The 16,775-nt window shown below is 62.7% G+C and overlaps 7 protein-coding genes across 7 annotated transcripts in view; 3 read left to right on the top strand and 4 right to left on the bottom strand.

Moving 5' to 3' along the window:
- Positions 1-695, top strand: part of EMIHUDRAFT_458481 (hypothetical protein) — a gene marked incomplete at its 5' end in the record, with an annotated part of 3,512 nt that extends 2,817 nt beyond the window's left edge. The window contains one exon of the mRNA XM_005773259.1: positions 242-695. Coding sequence (XP_005773316.1) covers positions 242-295 — 54 coding nt within the window. The 3' untranslated portion in view covers positions 296-695. The remainder of the gene's footprint in view (positions 1-241) is intronic.
- Positions 696-1,688: 993 nt separating this feature from the next.
- EMIHUDRAFT_458479 (hypothetical protein) lies at positions 1,689-2,882 on the bottom strand (the record flags this gene model as incomplete). Its single annotated transcript, XM_005773258.1, has 1 exon — positions 1,689-2,882. One exon carries the CDS (start codon positions 2,880-2,882, stop codon positions 1,797-1,799), a length of 1,086 nt encoding a protein of 361 aa, XP_005773315.1. The 3' UTR covers positions 1,689-1,796.
- A 2,361-nt stretch (positions 2,883-5,243) lies between these two features.
- EMIHUDRAFT_75067 (hypothetical protein) lies at positions 5,244-5,678 on the top strand (the record flags this gene model as incomplete). The annotated part of the gene is made up of 1 exon (XM_005773257.1): positions 5,244-5,678. One exon carries the CDS (start codon positions 5,244-5,246, stop codon positions 5,676-5,678), a length of 435 nt encoding a protein of 144 aa, XP_005773314.1.
- Positions 5,679-5,868: 190 nt separating this feature from the next.
- On the bottom strand, positions 5,869-6,864 carry EMIHUDRAFT_444594 (hypothetical protein). Its single transcript, XM_005773256.1, has 2 exons — positions 6,344-6,864; positions 5,869-6,274 (listed from the first exon to the last, which is right to left on the bottom strand). Exons 1-2 carry the CDS (start codon positions 6,815-6,817, stop codon positions 6,086-6,088), a joined length of 663 nt encoding a protein of 220 aa, XP_005773313.1. The 5' UTR covers positions 6,818-6,864; the 3' UTR covers positions 5,869-6,085.
- Positions 6,865-9,363: 2,499 nt separating this feature from the next.
- On the bottom strand, positions 9,364-10,067 carry EMIHUDRAFT_241697 (hypothetical protein; the record flags this gene model as incomplete). The annotated part of the gene is made up of 2 exons (XM_005773255.1): positions 9,364-9,379; positions 9,457-10,067. The coding sequence occupies 2 exons, from the start codon at positions 10,065-10,067 to the stop codon at positions 9,364-9,366; spliced, it is 627 nt and encodes a 208-aa protein (XP_005773312.1).
- Positions 10,068-10,703: 636 nt separating this feature from the next.
- EMIHUDRAFT_42564 (hypothetical protein) lies at positions 10,704-11,387 on the top strand (the record flags this gene model as incomplete). Its single annotated transcript, XM_005773254.1, has 2 exons — positions 10,704-10,745; positions 10,812-11,387. Coding segments are annotated over 2 exons (618 nt in total), but the record flags the coding sequence as incomplete, so codon positions are not given.
- A 1,298-nt stretch (positions 11,388-12,685) lies between these two features.
- On the bottom strand, positions 12,686-13,543 carry EMIHUDRAFT_444592 (hypothetical protein). Its single transcript, XM_005773253.1, has one exon. It carries the CDS (start codon positions 13,433-13,435, stop codon positions 12,731-12,733), a length of 705 nt encoding a protein of 234 aa, XP_005773310.1. The 5' UTR covers positions 13,436-13,543; the 3' UTR covers positions 12,686-12,730.
- Between the last annotated feature and the right edge of the window lie 3,232 nt (positions 13,544-16,775).

The following is a 16,775-nucleotide window of genomic DNA, read 5'->3' as shown; positions in this document are numbered from 1 at the left end:
GATTGCGGCGATAGGTACCGCGTCCTCACCAACGCGCTGCAGGCGTCGCTCGGCTACCTCTCGGCTCATCTCGGCTACTCGTCTCATCTCGGCTACAGCTCGGCTACAGCCTAGCCCGGCTACAGCCCGGCTACAGCCCGGCTACCGAGGCCGCGCGTCATGTTCACGGTCGTGTGGAAGTACCTCGAGACCTCGAGATCGCCTGAGGGGCGGGCCTTGTGCCGCCCTCCTTGTTTGCCACCAGGCGTCCATGTTCACGGTCGTCTGGAAGTACCTCGAGGGGCGCATGGCCTAAGCGGGCGGGCGCGGCGGTGTGGCGCGCGCACGAAGGCGGAAGGCGGCGGCGGAAGGCGGCGGCCCGCTGGCGGCGGCCCGTTGGCGGCGGGTGGCTGGCGGCCGGCTCTTCACTCCCCTCCCCTCCCTCCTTCGCTGTACGCGACTACACGACGTTGGAGCGTGAGCTTGGATGGCATAGTTTGCCTCGCTCGCTTCTTATTTGACGGAGCTGCCGTGAGGGCCAAATCGCTTACGCTTTATTGTCGAGTGTCCATGTGTGCGCGAGAAGGCTGGTACATGTGCAATGTGGCTGGCCACTTGGCTGGCCGCGCTGCATGCACCCGCTGTGGTGGGTGTGGCCGCTAGAGCCTGACCGTAGACGAGAGGCTAGCGCGCGCTACTAAAGCGGACACAAACTCGCCGCCGAGCGGGGGGCGAGCGTGCCGCCGAGCGGGGCGCGAACACAGGCATCGGCTTGTGGAGCGCGGAGCGGGTGATGGAGTGTCGTGACGGATATCTGAGGCTGCGGAGGCGACGCCTAAGAGCGACTCACCGCCGGCGACCGCCACGGGCTCAGACGAGACTTGTCGACGCGTTCCGGCTCAGCTTCACCCCGTGGTCCTCGGGGTCGGGCGTCTGTCGTCGTCACAGGACCCGCACCGGCCATACCGGCTCGCGGGACGCGGGTTTGAGGTCGCAAGAGCCACAAGATGGTGGCGTTTGGACATCCTAACCATCACACAAGACAGCCTGTAGGTGATGGCGGGACGGAGCAGTTTGTGGCACTCGGCAGTAGGCACCCGCGGCCCGGCTCTCGCGGGCTGCGCCTGCGCCCTGCGGAACCGGCCCCAGAAGGGGACGGTCCGGGCGAGTGTGGCAGCTCCTGCGCTAGTATGGGCACCCTCTATCACAACACTACTGATCTTGGTCATTAGAGCTGCCAGAGATAGCGTCAGGAGCCCGTATAGGAGTCAAAACCCCTCATATTTGAGACATCATGAAGAGACATGTCCGGGGGCTAGAGCTGTCAAACGTTAAGAGCTGAACAGTGTTGCTAGTGTTAACAGTAACAACAGAACAACAGTTGGGCTCCCCAACAGCAGTAGCTAACGTTAGGCCAGCTGAACAACAATAAGGAAGGCCTACCAGCGACCCACGACGATCTCCCAGCGTCCAGTGCGGGTAATACCCGAAATACCTGGAAACCCCCGGGTATTTTCGGGGGTTTTATTTACCCGGTTTTTTATTTTTTGGGCATTTTCTGCTTGCTGGCCGCTGAACAACAGTAACAACAGTAACAAACAGTAACAGCTTGGGCTGAGGAGAACACTTGAACAACGTTGAGGATTTCAGCCAACACTAGCGCAACTGTTAGGCCCAAAGGTAACGTTTGACAGCTCTAACGATGTCCGCGATTGGCAATTCTCCTGGAGCTCTACAACCCTCTACAAGCGCTCCATGCATCTCACAGCACCACAGCGCTCTACACTCTACACCCAGGCTACACCCTCCCTCAGGCCTCAGCGCATGGCCTCCATGATAAACTCCCACTCATCCTCGCCGACCGCCATGCTGGCCGCGCCGTCCCAGTCGTCGCTCAGGATGTAGTACATGAGCCACTCCAGCCGCGCGCGCTCCTGCTCCTCGTCAGTTCGGGTGTCCACCTCGAGCCGTTCACGCAGCCCCTTCTTGACAGAAGCGACATCGAACTCTTCCTCACCACCACCGGTGTTCACCGTCCACTTGTTCGTTCGCGGGTTGACACTCTTGATGCTCCAGCGATCGCCGGGCAACTCCTCCTCGGCGGCCTCGCTCTCGCCCGGGCGTCCGCGATGGTGCGCTGGGCCCCCGGCCGGACCGGGCGCGGCGTCGTGCGGATACCGCTCCCGCAGCGCCGCGTTCGGGAGGTAGCCGCGCGCCAGGTCGAGGCCGTCAAAGTATTTCGCGAGCTCGGGGTGCGACAGCGGTTTGGCGGGCGACTCAACCTCGAGGCACGGTCTCGGGTCGTCCTCGCGGCACAGCGCCACCACGTAACGCTGCATGAAGGCTCCGGCAGGCGTCTCCTCCAGCACAGAGTAGTGGGGCGCGTAGAGCCGCCGCAGGCGGTCGCGTGCCGACCGCTGCCCCGGCAGGTTGGCGGTGAGCCACTTGCGCGGCGCTCGCGGCCGGTAGTCCCATCCAATCACCACTCCGCGCGAGCCCGTCAGCGAGTGCCTATATACGGCACCGACTCGCAGCCCCCACAGGGCCGCGCTCGGCGGCAACTCCCCACGCGGCGTCTCGCTCGCAGCAAACCACTCGCTTTGTGGCATCTCGGCAAAATCGCGCGACCAGACTTCCTCAAACGCGTCCGCGTCCCTCTTCTCTCGCTCGCTGACGCTCGGCTCCTCGACCTCGATCTCTGTGAATTTGCCGTCTTCTAGCTTGAACAAGCGCCGCCCGCTCCGCTCATCACTGTCTCTTTGCGCGCTCTCCTCGCTGCCACTTTCCAGCCCGACCAGCCGTGGCGTGGTTTTGCCGTTACCCTCCGCCACCCAATCAATTTGGATCGTGCCGAACTGGCCACACGCGATGAGACCGAGGAGAGTGCCTGCGGCCGTCAGCATGAAGAGGGGACGAGGCGGTTGGTCGACGCGGCTTCTGTTGTCGGTCTTGTCTCTCGGCTCGGCGCCCCTGGTATCCCTACCGGCAGCGATTGAAAATCCAAACTAAAAAGAAATTTACGAGCCGCATAAATAAACCAATCCGCAAAAGAAAGAATGCGGCGCCGCCACAGCGCCCGCCGCAGTACGAGGTACACATATATGCCACCCCGCTCAGCACGGCATCGGCTGGGCGAGTCACCGTCGCCACCCTCGCTCTTCATCTTCGTTCACATTGGTAAGACTGGAGGCGGCTCGGTGCGGCGCGGCTTCTGGGGTCTTCAGGAATGCTCCGCCCGGCGGTTGCCGCAATGGACAGGCTGCCTCAACGAGGGCGGGGTTACGGTGGGGAACTCAAACCGACATCGAATGGTCGCGACTCCCGAGCGGACATTCGAGCCACACATCGTCTGCCCTGCTCTCTCGCCGCTGGCGGTGCTGGGCGCATGCCGGCTTCGAGCAACAGCTGACGCGATGGAGAGCGCCCTCGTCAACGCCTCGCCGCCTCCGATCCCCATCGTGCACATGGGTCACTATAGGGTAGGCAGCGAGCTGAGCTGGCTTGGAGCGAAGACGCCCGGTCTGATTCAGCTCGCCGATGCCCACGCCACAGCGCTGGCGCCGCCCCGCCTTCCCACCGACTTCAGAGGGGTGGAGGCCGTCCTCCCTGTGCTCGCGAGCGGCTACGCCCTCTTTGATGAGAGGGCGTTGGCGGCGCAGCCTCTGCGTCTCAATGGGAGCGACGTCGGAGGCCCAGATGTCTTTGATAAGGTGCGCGAACGGCGGGGCTTCACGGCCCTCTCCCCACCCGAGCATTGGCCACAAAGAATGAGGCGCAGCGCCGCCTCGCCCGCTGTCAGCACGCTCCTCGCGCGGCAAAACTCGCGATGGAGCGGCGACCTGGAGAGAAACTGGGGCCCGCTGTACGAGGCCCTCGGGAGGCAGGCTGTCGCTCGGATCACCATGCTCCGCAGCCCGTGGACGCACCTCGCGAGCATCTTCTACTTTTTCGGCTACCACAGGCGGAACTACTCGTGCACCGACCCGCGCCAGGTCGACATGTGGGCAGGGAAGCCGCGGAGCGACGGCGCCTCCATCTCCGACGCGGTGACACTGCGGCTGTGCGGCGTGGACTGCGAGGCCCGCTTCCTCGCCGGCGCCTCGGTGCAGGCGCTCGAGGCTCAGGCGGCGTACAACCTTCGGTATAGCTTTGCTCTGGTCGGTGTCACCGAGCAGTTCGAGGGTTTCATCGAGGCGGTCCGGCGCCTGGCGCCCAACTTGAGAGGCTTCCTGGCCAACGGGACCGTGCATGCGCACGGCAGGCGAACGCAAGCGCGGAGCGAGGAAGACGCGTGCAAGAGCTATTGGTCCCAGGTCAACAACCAGAGAGAGGGCCTGCAGGAGAGCCAAGTGATTCGGCAGATGGTCCACCTCTACCGGATTGCGCTGGAGATCGTGCCAGCCTCGAATTGTTCCGCAGCTGGCGCGGTGTGCGGCGAGGGGAGATGAGCTTTGGTTAAGAAGAGAAGGGAGAACTGGTCGTAGGGAGCGATCCGCCTGCGGGGTCTTCCGCTGCTCGCGTCGCAGCGGAGGCTCACCGCTCACCGAGAGGGGCGCCGTCGACAGCCCCGCGTTGAAGAGCTCGCTGAGCACCAGCTTGGCGTGGTCGGCGGGCGGACGCGCTCCGCCGAGAGAGAATCGCCGCTGCTAGAGTCGACGGCCCCACAGGGCCCAGCTATAACGCCCCGCGGCGCCGCGGCGAGAGGGGTCGGTGAACGGAGAGGTGCCGTCGGCTGCACGTGCGGGCCAAAGGCCCGTGCAGTGGCCAGAAACGTGCGACAAGTGTGCGTCTCTGCGCGTGGGTGTGGGGGACACGCCGAAGTAGCTGGCTGGGGTGCGTGGGACGACGGCCGGCGCCTCTACGGCAGCCTGCACGCGCTGCTCGAGCCGAGCTTGGTGAGAAATGCCGTGATGTCTCCCACGCCATCCATTTGCTCTGTTTGTAGACCAGCGCAGCGCCGCTGAAAGAAAAACCCCGCACAACTCCAACTTGCGGGCGAGACCAACACTCCAACTCGCTGCCGGTCCCTTGCTCACATGGACGCGCCCACAGCCCTCGCGCGCCTCGGCTCCATCGACTTCACCGCCCTCGCGCGCGACGCCGGCGCATCAGCGGCGCTTCTCGAGGACTACAAGAAGTTTCTCGCGCTCAAGGCGGCCACCTCTGACTTTGACGCCGTGCTCCTATCTCCCTCACCACGCGTCGACGAGGTGTGGCACGCGCACATTCTCGACACCCGCGCCTACACGGCGGCCTGCGAGGCGATGCTCGGCGCCGGCGGGTTCATCCACCACGACCCGCACGGCGGTGACGATGCCGCCGCCCGTGACGCTCGCCTTCGCCGCACCGTCGCCCTCTTCCGCGCCGATTTCGGCGCGCCTCTCACGGGCTGGCCCTCCGGGCGCCGCCGCCAGGCCGACGCGCCGCCCGCGGTCGCGCCGCCGCCGCGGCGCGTGCGTGCGTCCGGCGTGCAGATCTTCATCAAGGATCTGACCGGCAAGACAATCACGCTCGAGGTCGAGCCGTCCGACTCGGTCGACAACGTCAAGGCGAAGATCCAGGACATGGAGGGCGTCCCACCCGACCAGCAGCGCCTGATCTTCGGCGGGGCGCAGCTCGAGGATGGCCGCACGCTCTCCGACTACAACATCCAGCGCGAGTCGATGCTGCACCTCATTCCGCGCCTCACCGGGTGCTAGGCGAGTCTGTGGAGCGAGGAGCGGTGGAGGTCGCGGCTAGTAGACCGGAGGGCTGCGAAGCCTTCACACTCCAAAGGGCTGGGCAGAGACGATCTGTTTCTCCCTTCTCTCTCTCACTCTCTTACAGTTCTCAGTTGCCATCGATGTGTAGAGTCTCCGCGCACTGGCGCTTTTCGTGCATCGTGGGGGGTTGGACGGTGCCGGTGGCACGCGGATAGGTTTAAACACACAAATAACAAAACAAAAACAAAAAGACGTCTCAGAGGCGCATGCAATACGTACACATGGTTTGCGGCGGCCGGCATCGGGTCTGCGCGCGCGGCCTTCGTCTCTGCCCCACTTACGTATCTCTCTCGCGGGCACGACCGTATACAGAGCACGCTCTATCAACAATCCGGGAGCTGTGCTTACTTCGCCGCCTCCAGGCACAGCTTTGCGCACTTGACCGACGACTGCGGGTTCTGGCCGGTCACGAGCTTGCCGTCCGCGATAGCATTCTCTGACCAGGGTTCCGACGGCACGTACTCGGCGCCCAATTCCTTCATCTTGGCCTCGAGCAGAAACGGCACCTTCTCGGTGAGTTGCACCTGGCCCTCCTGCGGCAGCGGGGCCGAGGAAGCCTCAGGGGTGCTGTGAGCCGCGGCGCTGGGGCCGCCGGCTCCCACCTCGACGTCCGAGAAAGCTGCAATCTTCTTGCCGGCGACCAGCGGCTTGTCGCCATCTTTGGCGTTGACGAGGCCCGTCGGCCCGTGGCACACGGCGCCAACCACCTTGCCAGCGGCGTAGGCGTCTGTCACCAGCTTGGGCACAGCGCCATCGGCAAAGTCCGCGCACGTGCCATGCCCGCCCGCGAGGAACAGGATGTCAAGTTCGCCGACCTCGACGGAGGAAAGCGGCACCGAGGTCTCGAGCTTGGAGATGTCGCCAGAGGACTCGAACCGCTTGTCATTCTCCGTTTTGAAGGCGTCAGAGAGGCTTCCGGCGTCAATCGGAACAGGCCCTCCAGAAACTGACGCGATGGTAACGTCGGCACCCGCGTCGACGAATGCATAGTAAGGACCGGTGATCTCTTCGCTCCAAGCGCCGGTGGGGTGGTCGCCCATCTTATCGGCTGACGTGGTGAGGATGATCACCTTCATGGTTGTAGGCGCGTGTGTTGTGGTTGTTGGCGCGGCGTCGCAAGACACTTCGCGGAAAACTATTTGCCAGCGTCAGGCGGCGCCGGTGGGTTCGGCTCCTTGCCGTCTAGGGGTCTGCTGAAGCGACGCCAGTGCCGACGCGCGCTCAGTTTAGGGCATGGCGCGCGGCCACGAGCGAGTAGCGCGCGCGCGGGAGAAGCGCGCGGCTAAACAGATCGCTGTGGGTCAGTGCTGTGGCCGGCGGCGACGTGAGTGCGCGCCTCGTCACGGCCCAGCACGGCCACCGCGGCGACGGTCATGCCGGCTCCGCCCACAAGCGGTTGAGCGACCGACCGGCAGACCTACAGGTCCAGTGTCGAAGTGTCCGAGTCCAAACGCAGCAGCAGTCGGGCGCTTGTCGCCCAAAAAGAAAGCGATCTGCCTGTAGGTTGTTGGTTGCTGCCCCAGGTCCCGCAAACTGGGTTTTTTCTTTTGAGCTTAGCCTTCGATGTTATGAAACGCGGAAATTGCATATTCTCGCGATTTTTTCTTTTTGCATGAAAATCGGCGGCCTCGCGTCCTGCTCGCGTCCCATGAGTTCTAGCTGCTTCTTCGACGGCAACCGCGTGGAGTACACAAGGCGGACAATACCTGACGTCAAGCACGAGGCAACAGTCACCTTCGTTGCCGCCGGCGCTGCGCCACCGGAGCACCTGCGGCCGAAGGCTCGCCTGCGGCGGGCGCAAAGACGCGGGAACCTGCTTCACCTCTCGTTTTTGAGCAATGGCGGTCATAAGCGGGAGCGGTGGACGCGCGTGTCTCGGCTGCTGAAGCGCAAGGTCAAGGTGCTCGAGGGGTCGGGCCTCAAGCCCGGCGTGGGCAACTACAGCGAGGAGGAGGATGCAGCGATCAAGCGGCGGAGGGCGGGAGGAGAGGCGTACAGCAGCATCGCACGCTCGCTGGGGCGAGGCGAGAACGCAGTCAAAAACCGAGGCCGGCAGCTGATGAATCCAAAGGTCGCGCCGATGGGCCAAGGGAAGGCTGGCGTGCCGCGGGACCTGAGCATCAACTGGGTGGACGAAGTCACCAGCGCGATGCAGCGGCTGCCCAACCAGCAGGGCACCGCTCACGATGTGATCGCCGTGCTGAAGGAGATGGGCCACGTGTTGGACGAGAGCCTTCTGCCGGGCGAAAGTAAAACCAGGGGCTTCTCGCATGTCAGCAACACCCTGGCCTATTCAAGGAACCCGCAGTTTGTAGCACTCAAGCACCCGGCTCGCTTGGGCCAGTCAGGCACGGTGGTCAAGGTGCCGAGAGGCGGACGCAGGGCGTATGTGCAGTTCGAGGACGGCGCAGTCGAGGCGTTCAGTGTTGGCAGCCTTGCACTGGCCGCCTCGCCTGCTGCGCGCCAGATCGCAGCTGGCGCCTCCGTGACAGTCACAAAGGAGGAAGGAGGCGTTGTGAAGGTGGAGGCGGGCCCGCGCAACAAGCCCTGCACCGTCTACGAGTACAGGCCGGAGCTGACCCCGGTCAAGGCCGTCAAGTCGCCGGCGAAGCCCAAGGGGCTTCGCAACGCCAAGGAGAGGAAGAAGGGCTACGACGGCGTAGCGCAGAAGAACGGATAAGCACGATGAACGTTCATATACTGTTAAGAATTCGTGTTTTCTTTTTGATCTAACCGCGCTTCAGGGCCTAGATGCACTAGAAATTTTCGATTTTCTTTTTCTCCAGAACCGCGCTCGAAACACCCGCGCTTCGCCGACAGAGAACAGGCCGTGAGTCAGTCAGACACTCTGGGAAACTCGGCCGGCGCGAAGCAAAAAAAAAGCAGAGGCTAGTGCCATTTCACTGTGGCACAGCTCGCGTTACAAAACTTTGATTTTGGTCATTTGCGCCATTTGGTACCTCTCGGTGCCTTCCAGAGGCAGCTATGACCCCGCCGAGTGGACGGGGGCACTCGGCAGGTGGCGCGGAGTGCCCCCGTCCACTTGGCGGGGTCGCAGCTGCCTCTGCGCGTCCTGGGGAGGTACCGAATTGTCGCCGCCGGAGACGACTCGACGCCGCTGAGATCGGAGATCAAGCTCTGACAGGTCGCACGTCGCTCCTTTGACGCCGACGTGACTCACCCGTGCAGATCACATCAGGACACGGTCTCGACGCGCTCGGTACGACGCCTGCGACCCGTCTCGGGTCAGGTGGCATGACGCTCATCTCGCCCGCCAGCGCTGCCGTGCAGGCTGCCACGACGAGGTCGAGCACGCTTCTATACGCTCGCCGAGCCTTCCTTTCCATCCCATTAGGCAGCCTGGGAACGGTGGCGGTCAGAGGCAAAGCCTACGAGGGGTGGTGGAACCACATGTCACGGCTACTGCCGGCTCGACCCCACGATAGCCTCCGGAGGCTGACTTTGAGGCACAACCATCGGACGATGTCGACGAGTTGGGTCGCTCTCGCGGTAGCCAGATGACCTATCATACTAGGAGCATCGGCCATGGCCGCAGGGAGCGCGGGGGAGGGCGCTGGAAGCAACACGGAGCTCCGTTGGAGGCGTTTTCAAGATTAGCGTGTCAGAGTGAAATGGCACTAGCCAGAATCAAAACGCGCGCCCCGGATACAGTCTCACGGGGAGGGAGCGCTCTGGAGAGAGCGCGCTCCGCGACCTTGCCGTGGGCGGGTAGAGCACGGCGAGGCTTTGGAACTGGAAGGGCAGCGCCTGGCACGTTTGGCGCATCCCTCTGCAGATCCGCTTTCCGTTCGACGCGACTTGCGGCCCCACGAGCATCAGCACGTGCAGCAAGAGGTCGGATGGAAGCTGAAGCATAGGGTGGTGCGCATTGTGATCGGCGGCGGTGGCAAACGGGGCCGCAGGCCCCCAGGGTCGAGAATCTGGGCGCGGCTTCTCCTGCTCCCGCCTCTCAATCGGCCGGATCTTCCTCTCCTTGAGCCGGGTCTTGAGGCCCTGCAAGAGGTTCAACACCGGACTGCGAATTGGCTGCGGGAGCAACCCCACCCAGTCGGGCTCGCCAAACGCGGCCACGACGCTCGCATGTCCGAGGGCTCGCGCATAGTCAATGGCTCGGAAGCCTCTGCAGCAGCAAGCGTGTGGATTTGCGCCAGCGCGCAGGAGCTGCGCAAGAAGGGGCTGGTTGGCAAATCGGGCCGCCCACATCAGGGGCGTTTGCCCGTGCCTGTTTCGTAAACCAATGTCTGCGCCCGCGAGAAGCAACATGTCGGCCACTGCTGCGCCGCCAGCGGCATATGCACAGCACATGAGCGCACTTGTCCCACAAGAGTCGACGGCATTGGGGTCCACGCGTTGGCTGCAGAGAAGCTGCACCGCCTAGAGGACAGATTTTGTTGAGTGAGATATTGTGTGGCTGGTGGTGGCAGTCCGTACGGCGCACGCGCCTCCAGCGGCCCCCCGTTGCTCGCGAGGCGGCGCAATTCAGCTTCGGCCTGCATGTTTGGTCGCGCCGTGGTCGCCGAGAACTTGGGGGGACAAGTAAAAGTCGCGTGACCGGTTTGACCAGCATCAAGCGTTTGTAGGTCCGTTGCCGCGACGGGCAGGCTCGGGCGGGACGCGGCAGGTGGCAGAGAGGGGCGGCGAGAAGGCGCGCGCAATGCCTCGTTGCGAGGACGTGCCCGCGTCGTTCCAAACCAAGTTGCAGCAGCAGGGTTATAAGCTCGCTGGCCAACTTGGCAGCGGCGAATTTGGCAAGGCCTTTGTCGTGAGGCCGCGCCCCTCTGGCTGACACCTAGCAGTCACCACCCTCGCCCCACAGCTCGCCCCAGTCGCCTGGTGCGTAGGCGTGGTGAGCTCGCGCTCGTGGCGAAAGTGCAGCCGTACTCGCACCTCTCCTCTTCTGAGGCGGTCGCGCTGCGGCGAGAGATTGCAAACATGGAGGTCCTGGGCCGCTACAACCACCCCCACCTCGTGCGCTTCCGGCAGGTAACTGTGGCGCGGCGGAAACTCGTTCCCGTCAGATGTCACGCTCACACCCATCATGCTCCGCAGTCCTTCCAGGATGGGATGCACCTCTTCATCATCATGGAGCACTGCGAACAGGGGGACCTCGCGCAGCTCATCGCGAGCCAGAGGCAGACCGGCGTGCAGTTCAGCGAGAGGGTTGTGCAGCGCTGGCTGTGCGAGCTCGTCTCCGCCCTCGACCTGCTGCATACCCTCAAGGTCCTTCACCGCGACATCAAGCCACAGAACATCTTCATCTCCCGAGGCGCGGCAAAGCTGGGCGACCTCGGCCTGTCGAAAGAGGTCGTCACCGGCGTCACCGGCGCTCAGCCGCACACGCAGTGCGGCTCGCCCCTCTACATCGCGCCCGAGGTTCACATGGGCCAGCCCTACTCCAAGAGCGTCGATATCTGGAGCTTGGGCGTGACCCTCTTTGAGATGATGATGCTCGGCCACGCCTTCAGCGGCCCCGACGTGCCAGAGATCCTGCGAAATATCGTGCATGCGAGGCACGCAGAGATTGTCGGGGAATGGTCCGACGATCTTACCCGTCTGCTGCTGTGGATGCTGGAAGAGCGAGCTGTGTGTCGACCCTCCACGGGCGACATCATCTCAGACGGCTACTTTCAGACGGCTTGCCAGAGCTCTACGTGGCAGGCGGAGGCGCTCAAACACCGGCCCTCGCGCGCGCTCCTCTCCAACTTTCCTGACGAGTCCATGCTTGATGACGTGTGGGGCGAAGCATGCATCGCACAGGACGAGTTTGCGCAAAAGGAGCTCGAGGAGTCACTGTACACCACTGCCATAGCCACCAAGCAGCATGCAAGACACTGCTGACGGGTTCTGACTTCTGTGAGTCCCATCACTCGCGAGAGAGAGCTCGCGGCTTTCGGCTTGATCTCAACCCGTCCCTCTCTCGAATCGCGCCAGTTTTTGGCTAGAGAGTAAAGTACAATGTACAAATACATTTTTTTCTCAAATGTGAAATGAAAATGTACAGAGCTCTCAGAGTACAGAGAGGACAGAGCTTGTTTTGTATCATAATTATGCAACTTTTGTCAACGCCACCAAAAACAAACACTCACATGCCGAACATGCTACCTGGTACGTGGTACAAGCGCAGCTGGGTGTTCTACAAATAGAGTTCCTACCCACTTAATGACCGGCTTGTGCTGTCGCGCGGGCCCATGCGCTGCGAGCCGCGCTACCGCCGCAGCAGCCCGTGGATCGCCAGGGCCAGCCGCCTAGTGCCCAGCCGCCGATGCGTCACCTGCGCCGACGCGGTGACCACGCACGCCACCACAACGAATATGAGCGCGTCGGTCCTAGCGTCTGTCGCAACGCAGGAGCGCAAACAGGCGAGCAGCTGAAGCCGGCGGCCGGCGACTAGCTGCCGGCAACCCGCACAAAAGGCCGAGGACACGCCGCACACTCTCCCGCGCAGCGAGAGCCAGCCGCCGCCGGCGTGGCTGGGCGGCGGCGCGGCGTGCCCGATCCGCTCGGTCGTGTACGCTGACCACCCCCCCGACCAGACCAACTTCCCAGAGTGCGGGCGGCGTGCCGTGCCGGCCGCGAGACCGCCAAAGGCGCGCCACGCGGCTGAGGCGGCAGCCGCCGCCTCAGCCTGCGGCGACTCAAACCCAGCCACGAGGAGGTAGCCCCGCCCCGCCCGGCAAACGCGCACGCTGGTAAGGCCGTCCAGCGCGAGCAGCGAGGCGACCGAGGCGGAGGCGGCGGCGAGGGCGGATCGCTCGGCCTCGGCAGTGAGGGAGCGGCCGCCCGCCGTGAGGAGCGTCTGCGTGTTGCGCGCTGAGGCGTGAGACACGCAGAGGGCGTGGCGACGGAGCTCGGAGGCGAGGAGGGGGAAGTGTCATCAGAGCAGGTGTGTGTGGGGGGTGGTGGAGAGGCGCTGGTAGGCTGAGGAAGACTGAGGGACCTCGCGCACGCTCGTCATCCATAGAGCATCGTCATCCATAGAACATCCATAGAACATCAAATGCTCGAGTCCAGATGTTCAACAGATATGAGTCGAATACGGTATGAACAGGATTGAGTGGCCGTGTGACGGTGAGAAGATACGCCCGCACCTCGACGCGGAGCCGCGCTGGCGCGCGCCGGCCGGGGTCTTCGCCGAAGCTCCTAGAGGGCACGGCGCCGGGTAAGCTGAGGAACAGTGACAGCGTCGCTGTGTTGTGCCCTGTGTGTGTGCAGCTGCCCTGGGGTGTGGAGGCGCACCACAAGATGGGACCCGAGCCGAGCACGTTGGGAGGAGCGGCAAACAGGTAGGAGAGCCGGTTCCAGGCTCGGCTGATGACCTTCTCCTTTTCGAGGTCGGCTGCGTCGGCAGCCACGTCAAACGCGATCAGCACCAATACCTCGGTCTCGCCCGAAAAGTAGACGTGCATCGCACCGTGCAACCAGAGCTGGATTTTATTCCTGAAGAGCTCAAGCTTCTCCAGCAGCGGCGCAGCGGCAGCGGGCTGGAGCTGAATCTGTATGGCACGTGCGTAGCCGTGGCCGTCGCAGAGGCCAGTGAGGAAAGTCGCTGGCCGGGTCTCGCGGTGCGGAGAGAGCGAATCGCCGTTCGCAGCAGCCAAGAGTCGCCTGCAGCCGGGGCAATGGAGCGGCGAGCCGAAGCGGCGCTCAAGCGCGCAGGCCTGACAGCCCTGCATTTGTCAGTGGGGTGTGGCGACGACGGCGGAGGCGAGGCGGCGGGGTCGGCAGCGGCGACGGCGGAGGAGGCCAGGAGGCCAGGGCGGCAGATGAGGTCGAATGGAGGGCGGCGATGTGTAAGACCAACCTGCTATCGGCGATTTTCTTTTTCTGTGGGGGGGGGGGGGTGAAAAGAGAGAGGGAGGGAGGGAGAGACGGAAGAGAGATAGAGAGAGCTTGGTCCGTGAAGGTGGATGTGAGAGAGCTTGAGCTCGGTGCGTGGCCGATCTTTTTCTGGGTGTTTCCCGTGCCCCTTGAGCCTTGTTGAGGATTTTGTTTGTTGTTCATTCTTGCACATGCGCTTGTGCATGTGCATGTGCACACAACAAACAAAATCCGCTCCTTCTTTCCCTTCTCGTGGCACCCCTCGCAACAAAATCTCTCTCTCGCTCTCCCCTCGCACGCATCGAGGGCATCGCCAGAAGCGCTCATGCGGACTGCGAAAATGCGCCCCCCGTGTGGTAGCTCGGCGGCGACGACCTTGCCCTGGGCTACCACACGGACGCGCTTGTCTACGAATTTTTCGAGGTAAAGCCTTTGCTTCTCGCTACTCACCTTCAGTCGAACCTCAATGCTCTCGTGTGCGGGGGGCAGCCTCACTCACCTTACAACCTCCTACTTACTTGCCGTCAATTGCGTCGTCGTGCCGGCGGCGCCGAATGCGTTGAGCCGCCGCGAGGGGGGACGCCGCCGCCCGCCGGCGGACCACACACACTTTATAGCCCCCCGGGGGGGGGGGGGGGGGGGAGTATGCAGTCTTTTTACGTTTCACCGCCAGCTTGCCCCCAAGAGGTGAGGGGGGGATCCCTTGGCCCGGCGGCTCCCTCTAGCTCTAACTACTTCCGCCGACCGAGGCACCGACCGAGCCCTCAGCGCCAACGAGCGAGGTACGAGCACTTGATTGATTGGAAGGTGAAGAACGGCGCTGCTGGTGCTTCATTCACAGCTGCGGTACTACCCTGCAAAAGTATTGTGGAGTAAAATGAACTCGGGGGCACGGGACGCGGCACAAACGGGGCACAAACGCCAGGCTACAAACACGGGGAGGCCAGTATTATGCTTTATGCATTATGGAGAACTCAGATCAGTGACAGACTTGCCAACAACAAACCTAAAGCAACAACGACCCCTGGAATTGCGACTCGCCGCTTTCCTCCCGCTGTGATCCTGTGTGAGCTCTGTGTCTTGGTTTCAGCTTACCCGGTCGCTAAAATTTCTCAGGGCAGATTACCCGGTCGGCCAAATTTCTCGTCGAGATCACCCGGCGGCTAACATACCTTTCTCTTTCAGATTACCCGCTCGGGCAAAATTTCTCGTTTCAGCTTACCCGGACACGGACGGCTGCCTAGCTAGGCGCAAAGGCCGGACTCAGCGTGAACCTCGTCCGGACAGAGAGCGAGCACCTGCGTGTCCTAAGGAGAGCTCCCAGTCGCGACTCGGAATCCCCGGCCTCGCGTTTGCTTGAATGACGCAGTCGTGAATCCGTACAACTCTTTCAGATTACCCGGCGCATCCCACTACCGGGTGATCTGGAAAAAGAAATTTCGCTCCCCGGGTAACTGGAAACGACATTTCGCCGTGATCTGCGAGGCAAAAGGTCGCAGACGCCGGGTGATCTGAAAAACGCTGGGTGATCTGCGAGGCGCATCTCAAAAAGGACAAAAACCGGGTAATCTGAATGAAACCAAAAAAAAGCAAAGTGACACAGACACATGGCGAGGTACTCCCACGCCTCTCGGGGTTTTGTCTGGCCGAGTCAACCCTGCTGGGGCGAGCCTCGGCGAGACTGCGTCAGCTGTATGTTGGTTCCCACAGCAGGCTGCAAGTAGACAGACACCCAGGTAGGTAGGTAGTAAGGTGAAGAACAGCCAGGCTCGGACTGGACACCAACGCGGTATGGGTGGACGCTAGACAGATGATGACGACACGCACGAGCGACACACAGACACAAACAAGCTCACAAGACACACAGCCAGCTGGCTGCCACACACCCTGAGTCGGCGTACACATAACTCAGGGCCACATCCTCCCTGTCGCCCCCCCCAGCACTCCACGGTGCCAAGGGCACAAACAAGGGCACAACTCAAACAACTCAAACAACAGACGACAGGAAGTGATATGTGAGGCTAGAGCAGTTTGCTCCACCTCTAGCAATCTCACCGGCCTGCGAGGCACGGACGAGACCGTATGTGGGGTCTAGTGAGGTGTCTATGGACGCGCTCCTCATGGGCTAGCTGCCTACTGCTAGCCCTTCTCGCACTCACAGGCGATGACAGTCCAATGTATGAGCGTATGCAAGTTGAGCGCGTGGGCTAAATCTAGGCCGCACGTCGTGGCACTATGACGAAGTAGACGTGCGGCCGCAGCGCGCCCGCCGCAGGCTCGGCTGTGCGCGCGTGTTAGCGACAAAGTTGCGGGTGGAGCCATGCCCGACTTTTCGAAGGTGAGGCCTCTGCGACGAGTGCCAGCCGCGCTGCGGAGCCACGCCCTTCGAGCCGCGTCCCGTCAGCACTGTCCCCGAGTGGTCCCGCCTCAGCGGCACACACTCTCGACCAGGACAGTCCCGCCAACGGAAACGTGTCGCGCGCCGGCGACGATTGCGGCGTGGTCGTTGTGAAGCGGAGATGGCACGACCACCGCCCTGCTTCGCAGACCGGGCAAGGAGGGGCCCGCTCCCGTTCCGCGAGGAACAGGAGGTTTCCCCCCCTCCCCCGGCCTGAGCAGCGGCGGGTGGAAGGCAGCCCCTTGAGTCGAGGGCGGCGCTACCATTGCGCCGACTCAAAGACCAGCTAGCTGGTCCGTTCAGTACAGATGGTCTCGCCGCCCCGCTCCGCGCCGCCCGCCGATGCGCCGCGCCGCCGCCTCGCGCAGCCGCCGCGCCGCGCCCCGCCCGATGATTAATAATTAAGATTACCCGGAATACGGTACGCAATTAAGGAATTAATGAGTGAATTAATCAATTAAGTGAGCGCCCTCGCGTCACCTATGACTCGACCAGTGTGAAGGTGAAGAGATGTCACCGAGCATGCGTGCAGCTGGCCCGGGGTGGGGAGAGAGAGAGAGAGAGAGAGAGAGAGAGAGAGAGAGAGAGAGAGAGAGAGAGAGGGGGAGGGAGAGAGAGAGAGAGAGAGAGAGAGAGAGAGAGAGAGAGACAGAGAGAGAGAGAGAGAGAGAGAGATAGGTAGATGGAGGGAGACCACGTGCAACCTCCCATCGATAAAGACACTCCCACGCCATCCCCATAAAGAGATCCTGTACATATGACTATCTCACACTTCCTTTATATACATCTATAACTCA

The sequence above is a fragment of the Emiliania huxleyi genome, assembly GCF_000372725.1.
Source record: "Emiliania huxleyi CCMP1516 unplaced genomic scaffold EMIHUscaffold_340, whole genome shotgun sequence".
In the NCBI taxonomy this organism is placed as follows: domain Eukaryota; phylum Haptophyta; order Isochrysidales; family Noelaerhabdaceae; genus Emiliania; species Emiliania huxleyi.
The sequence above is the reverse complement of the archived record's forward strand: the minus strand, read 5'-3'. Positions and strand labels throughout refer to the sequence as shown.